Genomic DNA, 9,095 nt, shown 5'->3' with positions numbered 1-9,095 from the left:
AGTATCTTCTGTGAACGACAGCTTCGTTTCGACGGCCGCTAGAACTATTTCAAAGTCTTTAGTATCTCTCGTATCTGCATTGATAACGCCGTTGGAGTACAAATAGGCTATAATTTGAAACCTGGAAGATTTAAAGCCATCTCTTAGTTTAATATAGTTGTTCTTAAAAAAATAGCACACTTCAAGCTGTGCTATTTCTTCTGCTCATTCTCTTTAGCTTTCTTACCGTTCTTTATCACTTTGGAGAGAAATACGGGATATGGAAAGTCCTTGCATGTCTTATTACTCACATTTTGGTGGGTGTGGTTGGAATACAATAAATTTAGTCATAACTAAATTCACCCTGCATTTTCAGTTCTACAATAACGCGAGGTATCCCATCGATATTTCTTTAATAACACAGTGACTGAAAATTCCCTCCTTCCTCTATCAAATCTAAAACATTTTTCATGGTACCACCTACACCAAAATAGTGATTTTTTTGTAGCAGCCCTAATATAACACCATTTATATCACGAGTTCTTTAAATACAAGCAGCAATTTAGAATGTGACTGAAACAATAGTTTGTCTCAGATGTCATTATTATATCAAATTTTTGCTTCATGTATCTCCCCAGAGAATACAGAATAGCTTTCCCAGTCCCCTGAAAAAAAGTGACACTTCTTTAGAGCTGGCAGTTGAAATCATTTGACATTACATCAATAGTTTGAAGTTTTGGAGATGTTCAATAAAACATTTGGTATAGTCAAAAATTGTATTACTTACAATTATAGTCTTGAAAATGAGACCTCGTGATTTAGCTCCCCATAAGCAATGAATATATACCCTCATAATCCAAGATCCACACCCCAAATCTAATACTGCGTTTCCTCTTTAAATCCATTTGTGAGGCATAATCTAGCAAATCATAAGTACATTCCCATATCTTCAGACCACCTTCGTAGATACCAGGTAAGAGATCAGAATGGTGGTTATCAGTACACATTGTGGATTCAACTGGGCAAAGATTTTCACTATTACTCTTGCTATATTGAGAGAACTGTTGATTCATCTAGTTTGATGTAATGTACTTGTACAACCTGGAGTTGTGACAGAAATGGTCTGCCAGAAGAGAAGATGATAGTAGAAGCGTTTTGAAATGTTGGATAATGTTCCAATTGCCTGTCTTGTTTGAAATTTGACAATCACTAACTGCATTGTCAATCGGGACGTCGGTAGTAACAGTTCCTTCATTATGTGGTATTTGGGAAATTGAACTTAAAACAAGCCATTGTCTGTAGGTCCAGATTAACACGTGGTTTATATTAAAAACTTTGAGGTGTGATGTCTACACCAGTCCGTCCCACATGCATTCCAAGCTGCCACAAAGAGGAGGTGTTTTATAATTGGCCATAGAAAGGCCAGAGTCAGATAAAGCCAGTAAGTTGCCTAAGAAATATTGAGTGTATTGTGTCTCTATGGTTTCAAAGAGCTGGTCTAGGCTGCCGTATTCCTGATATATTGTTGGTAGTTACTCTTAGAAAATAGAAAGTTTTTTTTTTTTGATCACTAACAAATTGTAGTTTTCAATTCGCTCGTGAAAGAAAACCTGTTTATCACTCTGTGTTTTAACACTCGTGGCGGTAAGATAGTCTATTGTGTTTGGGTTGACTAGTATCATTTTGATCCACTTATCACCTTTTAATTCGAGTGAACTTAAAAGTGTCAGCCATTTTCAGCGTTACTATGATGTCATTATGCATCAAGATTCGACCTTGTGAGTCAACCCAACACCAATTTGCTAGCTAGTTTTAAAATCCATCTACTTATATCAAGATAATTATTGTATCAATATTTGAACAGCCAATTGTCTAATTGCATTATTATTTTTTGTATATTGTACATTGTGTGGCTATTATGTTTGTTTACTTTAAAAATACCCCATAATATACCAGTACCATTTGTAAGGACTTCACAACAGTTGTGTTGGTATTTACCTGTTTTTTTGAAGAGACTAATGCATTCCATTCCCTAATAGCCTGCTATGTAACCTCATTTGTCTTCTAGTATTCAGTATGTCTCCTGTGTCTTGTCTCTTAGACAAACACAAACGTATATATGTACCAGAACTATACTTGTTTTACAGGGCCACTCACTAACAGGCATGTTATTTATAGTGTAAGTATATGATACTAGGTAACCTATGTCAGAATGCTTATCCATTGTTAATCAACAATACTTGATAGTCTCATAGCTAGTACACTATTTGTGAAATGTAGTAATTGTTAAGTGTAACTATCTATTGAATTCTGAATTCTTTGAATTCAACTCTATTTGATCAGCAAAGAAATAGTCAGAAGTATGCTCAAATTATAATAACAATATAATATCTACTAGACTACTACTAGAATGTTAATCGAGAAATGACAACATATGACATGTGTGTGTTGTACACAGTAACATCTGGGTTGTTTTCCTCTCTCTCTCTCTCTCTCTCTCTCTCTCTCTTCATGACTTCATGAACTTTGTCTCTCTCTAAAATCTGTCTCTCTCTCTCTCTCATGTCTCTCTCTCTCTCTGCTCTTCTCTCCTTTCTCTCTTCTCACTCTATTTTTAATGGATACTTCATGAACTTTGACCTCAATAAAATAATGGGTTTGGTACCAATACTCATGGGCTTCCAAATAAGGAAACAACCATTGCCATATGTACCACATTGATTGCTGCAGTTGTTGCACTATATGTATATCGATGTATTAATCAGAGAACTATTCCCTCGTACACATCATGTTTCTAGTGAAGTAGAGCTAGTTAGATTGTGTGAAACAGATCAAAGATGAACCACTCTCAAAATTAGATCACAACATTCGTCGTGTCATGTCTGACAGCAGTCGACCTGGTCCTTATACATTTTACTTTAAGAGCGATTCTGTGGAGAAGTCCAGCATTAGTTTCAGCAAGTCGATATGGTCGTGTTGATGTTGTCAAGTACTTCTTAACAATTACTCAAAGTGTGTTCAAGTTAATCACAACAGCTAATCTCGATTTACCAGTAGGTCGTCATCCACTCCATGAGAGAAGTTCATTTTTGTTGTCCTCTTTATGCTGCCTGTTTCAATGGGAGTTTGGAAACAGTCACACATCTTTTAAAAGCTAAAGCCAATGTCAATCAACCAGATTGTTTGGGACGTACACCACTCAAGTAGCTGCTCAAAGAGGACACATGGTTCTTGTCAAGAGTTATTAAGTAAAGGTGCTGATGTAATGCTATGGATGCACATGGCTACACACCCCTCTTGACGGCAGTGTCAGAACGTCACATTAAAGTAGTGACTGTTCTTTTAGAGCACGAAGCTGATGCCCTCCATTATGATCATAATGGTCTCACTGCACTACATATTGCAGCAGAAAGTGGAGCAAAGTCAATAGTAGAATTACTGCTAGAGCATGAACACCACATTAGCATATCAAAATAGTTTGATCAGAAACAAAGTTGGCCTGCCCTTTGTTTCTTGCAGCTGGCCAGGGACACATTTCAACCAGTCAGCTGCTTATGGAAGCTTCAAATTGTTCACCTGCTCAAAATGCCAGATGTCTTATTACTATGGGGTGCAGCTTTAGTTCAACCACAAATCAATATATTAGAGCATCAGTTCAACGTTACTGGCTGGAAGCTTAGAATTAAAACAACAACATCCAGTTTTCACTTCATCTGTTATTCCAGTTGAGGCATACGAGTATCGTACAGAAATGACAACTGTTGATGAAGCTATGGGGTACTTTTTCAACTCAACTACCCCACACTAGAAACCGCATAACAATGCATCAACCCCAACTAAACCTAATGGAGGTCTCAACTATGCTGAGCTAGGATCCATAAAGACTCTTTGTCTAACTCCAAGCTTATACAGAAATCTGTTACCAGAGTTTGCTAATATTGGAACGTTGCCTTGGTTACGGTGATCCTATTGTTATTAACGATTATTAGATGTTGGTCGTTATATGTTAACTAAACGTAAAACTGTAAAAGTGAACGGGACTACTATGTCGAGCACTGGAGATGAGTACAGATCGAATAGCTCGATACCCTCGTACAAATTATTGTAGGAATGTAAGAGCTGGAATACGAGATCAAGACAACATTAAAGACCTTTGTGATTTAGTACATGAGATGTTACACTTCCACAAATAACGACTAAATTTTTTCAGTTTATCTCACCTATACAGTAACTGCTCTGATGCATTGACTGAGAAAGGACGTTATGACTGTACACTAATCCTGCAAAAATTAATGTTCATCTAATTCTATTAATGTTTTTAGCATTATGGCAGCTTGGGTACATTATAGAAATCAAGTATATGCTCAAAACTGACTTAGGTGATTTTGTCAATGAGTCTAGTGTTGATATGGAGGAATAGTGAGAGTGTGAGAGTCTAGCTCGAAGACTAGTACAGCAACATCTCTTTGTTTGTAATGGGACAACTCTTCTTCATCTTACTCTGGGAAAATTAGGGACTCGAGACTCATTAGTACGTAACTATTTCTTTCTTAAGGATCTTTCATCCTTCTTGACCTCTCTCCTCACCTGGGGACAGCTGAGGTCATTGATCTTGCTAATTCAGCTGGAGAAACGACCACTTCATATAGCAGCAAATCGTGCCGAGGGAACCAAGAGACTCACCAATTAATCAGCTCTCTCTTACAACACGGAGCTCACTTAGATAGTGTCAATGCTATAGGAAAGACACCAACAGAAGTGCAGCGACTTCCATCTCTTAAACTCAATACACCCATGGTGTTACGATGTCTTTGTTACAATAAAATTATTTCAGAGGGTCTGGAGTATGCAGATTGGGTTTCCTGTAAAGTACTTTACAGAATTAGACAAGGCAATTCTTAGACTGCACGATCCTCAATGTGCTAGAGATGAATACGAGATAGAGTTCCATAGAAGATTAAAGTTATAATTAGTTCTTGTTTGGTTTATTTTTAGTTCTCAAGTCTTTTAGTAGTAACTGCAGTCATGTACATTTGACAAGGATTATCATATCACAGTTGTCACTGGTTGATCTGTGCAAAAAATATTTTATATAAACTCATCAATTAATTTCTTCAGAGTAATTTATTACTGTCTTCATTTTAATGTTTTTATAGTAATCATGTTTCCAATTCAAGTTATACATTTTAGTGAACAACAGTAAGTGAGTATGTAGAGAATTATACAAGTCTCTTAGGAAAAGAGATTGGTCTGTTTCCACGGTAACAAATATATGAACAACAAAAATAACTGAACTCATAATAAATGACAATCCTAAAGTTTCAATGACAAGTTCTTAGTAGAAACAGGTTCAGACTTGCAGGTGGTTTCCTCCCTAGTCCCTACAGGAAAGTAACATATATATTGATATTAGATGAAAGGAATATTAAAGATTTCTGAGGTATCAACAAGCCTTAAAAATACATCACAGAATGCCTTATTGTAATAGTCATTATTAAATATAAAATTCCTTACAGTATAAATTAGTTGTTCTAAAGACGACACTTCTTGTTTCAAATGTTGTGATGCTATAACAACAGCTTGTATTTGGTTAGTCAGTTCTTCCACTTCTCCTGGCTCTGACGCCATGGTTATAGGAGATGGTGTTTTTTAGAGGAGGTGGTGGCCTATTTTATAAAGGAGGTGGAAGCCCCTGAACATAACGGATATGATTTGCCAGTTGAGAAAATACCAGTGAATATTCCTGTAGACTGTATATCAATATCATACAACTGCCATAATACCCTAAAACAACTTGCCTCAGTGATCTTTTAACAGGTAAAGGATCATCAGGCATTTTCCACTGGGTTTTATGAAGTTCGGTAACAGCATTTTTATCTTCTTCCTCAATCCCACCTTTATATGACCAGTTCTCACTATTACATTGTTAATATACACTATACCTGAGAAACACCAATATCTTCCAAGTCTTTGTCTGTCATGCTCAGTAAAGTAGAGAATTTTACTTGATGTGTCTACAGTGGATAGTATACAACAATATCTATTGCAAGGCAATAACTGACCTGAAACAATTGAGCCAGGTGTCCCAACTTTAATCCAGCTAAAAACAGCTCTAGATCACCATATTGAATACTACTGGTGTCAGAGACTCTAATAACAGTATACTATTAAAGTGTGTTATGTGAGATACTGACAGTTTAGTCTCTCTAACTGACACAATTGTTTCTACCTGAACTAAATCAGTGCAATTCTTCCTCTGCTGCCTCAAAGCTGTATCTATAACATAAATGATGCTCCTTGAATCTCTGGAAAGAGCCAATGTGGCAGGTGTATCACCTAGATGTGTGGAGATCTCTGGATTGGCTCCATTGGATAGGAGTATAATCCACAAGAGCTAGATCTCCATGTAAAGCAGCATAACATAATGGCTAAAAGTTAATGACACTTTGAATCATTGTAATGAAAGGGTTCTTACACTCCATCCCCTCGCATCTTGTTTGTTGACATCAGCATTACCAGATATCAAGGCCCCAGCTAAACCGGTATGACCAGCTTGACAGGCATACAACAATGGAGTCATGTGATGCCTAAAAGTTGAGACAAAAAATATCACGTGACCAATCACAGGACCATCACCTGTCATGGCTATTAACTCTTGCCCCTTTATTAATAAGTAAATTAGCACTATTCACTAGTACTTCCTCATCAAAACTTTTTGAGCAACATAATGCCATTAAACAAGAAAACATATCTAAAAAACTTTAATAAATTTCATGATAAGTTGTATAATACCTTTATGAGAATTGGTATTAGCACCTTTGTCCAGAAGGAATTGAATAATATCATGGTTGCCATGGTTACAGGCATACATGAGAGCTGTCCATCACACTTTGAGTGGCATGTCCAGGATCGTAACCTGGTGGTAGCCATGGTTACATGAAATGTGTAATGGCTATTATTACCTGAATTAATGAATCTTTCACAGTCTCAATTTTTCCATTAATAATGGCCATTCTTAGTTGACTTGTGTGATAGCTGGTTGTCTATTATAACATTGACCAACTGGTTCTACAAGTTAAATCAACAAATATAATTCATTTAATATGTTCATCTAATGACATCAAATATACCCACTCATCATAATGGTCACATGAAATTATTTCCATGCACAAGTGCCACATTGCAATTCTAACAGCAATGTGCATTAATTAGGGTTTAGGTACAAGAACAGGGGGTCAGTACATGTAGTCTCGTGGGATTAGGTCAGTGACACAGTACAACATCAGGTTTAGTCTCACATTGTCCAGTATCACTTTGATACCAGCTACTTATCCCACTGTTCTGTGTTGTATACAAGTATCATACTTTTTGTTGCCACTTTTTGTCTTTGCTGACCATATCTTTTCTTCAACAACAACTACTCTATCAAAACTGGTTATCTGTTTTTAAAACGTTAAATGGTGTAAGGCAAAACAACTCATTATCAATACTCTGAACTGCTAAAAAATCAAAATGTTCGTCTTCTCTTCCACCCAAATCCAAGTCATCGTCATACATAAGCTCAGCATCCCTTTCACCACCAGCAGGTACAAAAGCCATATTGGCACCAGTGTGTATTACTAAAATAGCTAACAACGATGTACTAATAATAGTAACAGTTGTGTAATGAAAAGTAACAATCAACTGGCATCGTGTACCATGCATTGGCTGATACCATTTGATATTATAATAATTTTATGTTATTCTTTCACTATGAAATAATCATATACTTTTCTAAAAAGGTCCTCAGTTATATATTATGTCATTAATAACAAGGATCAAGACAACACTGTCTGGCAAGCTGTGTAGCTGTGGTTTTATGATTTTCTTTCAATATTCAATAAAAATTATTGCAGTGTTATGAATATGTGTAATACGATATACCGTCGTCTATTATTGATGCATACTAATATAGTGTAAGAATTGTGAAAGTAGTCACTTCCGCGTTGTTTATCATTCTCAGTCAGGACAGAGAAGAGAGAAATGAATGTAGTTGGCGCCACCTACTTCTATCTTTCCTCATACATACAAAGTGATGATCATTGCCGTTGTGGAGTGGGAAAAGGACTACTCTGTTATGGAGGTACCTCTACAATGAATTTAAAGACTTAAGAGGAACAATTGTTGACAAAGAAACTAAAACAGTAAAATTGATGGCAGAGATCTTGACCTTGAGCTTTGGGATACAGCCAGTAAGAATGATCTTATGTAAAGTTTTCATGATTTCCACATTTTAGGTTTAGAAAACCTACTGTACACTGTCTCCCCAATACTTAAGAGATGCCAATGCTGTGATCATTGTCTATCAAATCACAGATCCTGCATCTTATGTGGAAGTGAAAGATTCTGGTTAAGGATGGTCTGTGGTCAGTTCGGTGAAGATGCTGATCAACACATCCCAATTCTTTGGTTGGGAGTCAAAAGTGATTTAGTTGATAAGTATGATGATGACTTACAAGTTCGCGTTAGATTAGAGATGTTAAGGAAGATCTCAAACATCGCTACTCTCAGTTATAGGACCAATTGAATGTAGTTCTAAAAACTGGTAAAAATGGTGACAAAGTTTTTCGAGTTTTGGCGGAGGAAATAGTTCGTCGTGACATGGAAGGTTCATTGCTTATTCATAAGAGTGGCCATCCTAAAGTTGTCAGGACAGATACACAAGGACCATGTACTTGCTAAATAATTATATACTATATGTTCATTTCATACAATAATATGTGTACGTTTTGATCATTGGAAACAACAACAATTATTTTAACAGTGTAAATAAACTTTGTTTATACTTTCCTGAGTTACATTATTACATACTGTGTCTTACAAATAAAACTTGTATGCAATTCTGTGTGTTTTTGTTCTTGGATGCTCTGAATAAGAGCATTTTGATTCTAATAGCTAAGACAAAACATATGTGTCCATTATGTCATAGTCATCTTGCCAACATGAAAATGACAGCTTTATTTTCAATGTTAGTGACAGATTGGTTGATGTTATGTTTTCTTTGTTTACTTTCAATTTAAGTATAACTAATAAGTAAGTACAGTGGTTGTATTGCAATGCCCAAATTACTTAGTATT

General features: G+C 36.1%; 1 protein-coding gene across 1 annotated transcript; it reads right to left on the bottom strand.

Annotated features, from left to right (window-relative positions):
- Positions 1-391: 391 nt before the first annotated feature.
- LOC121366785 (histidine protein methyltransferase 1 homolog) lies at positions 392-986 on the bottom strand. Its single transcript, XM_041491097.1, is given in 3 exon segments — positions 392-521; positions 713-764; positions 767-986. Coding segments are annotated over 3 exon segments (402 nt in total).
- Positions 987-9,095: the final 8,109 nt, after the last annotated feature.

The sequence above is a fragment of the Gigantopelta aegis genome, unplaced genomic scaffold (genome assembly GCF_016097555.1).
Source record: "Gigantopelta aegis isolate Gae_Host unplaced genomic scaffold, Gae_host_genome ctg7137_pilon_pilon, whole genome shotgun sequence".
Lineage (NCBI taxonomy): Eukaryota > Metazoa > Mollusca > Gastropoda > Neomphalida > Peltospiridae > Gigantopelta > Gigantopelta aegis.
Note: the sequence above shows the minus strand (reverse complement) of the source record. Positions and strands in the feature narration are given on the sequence as shown.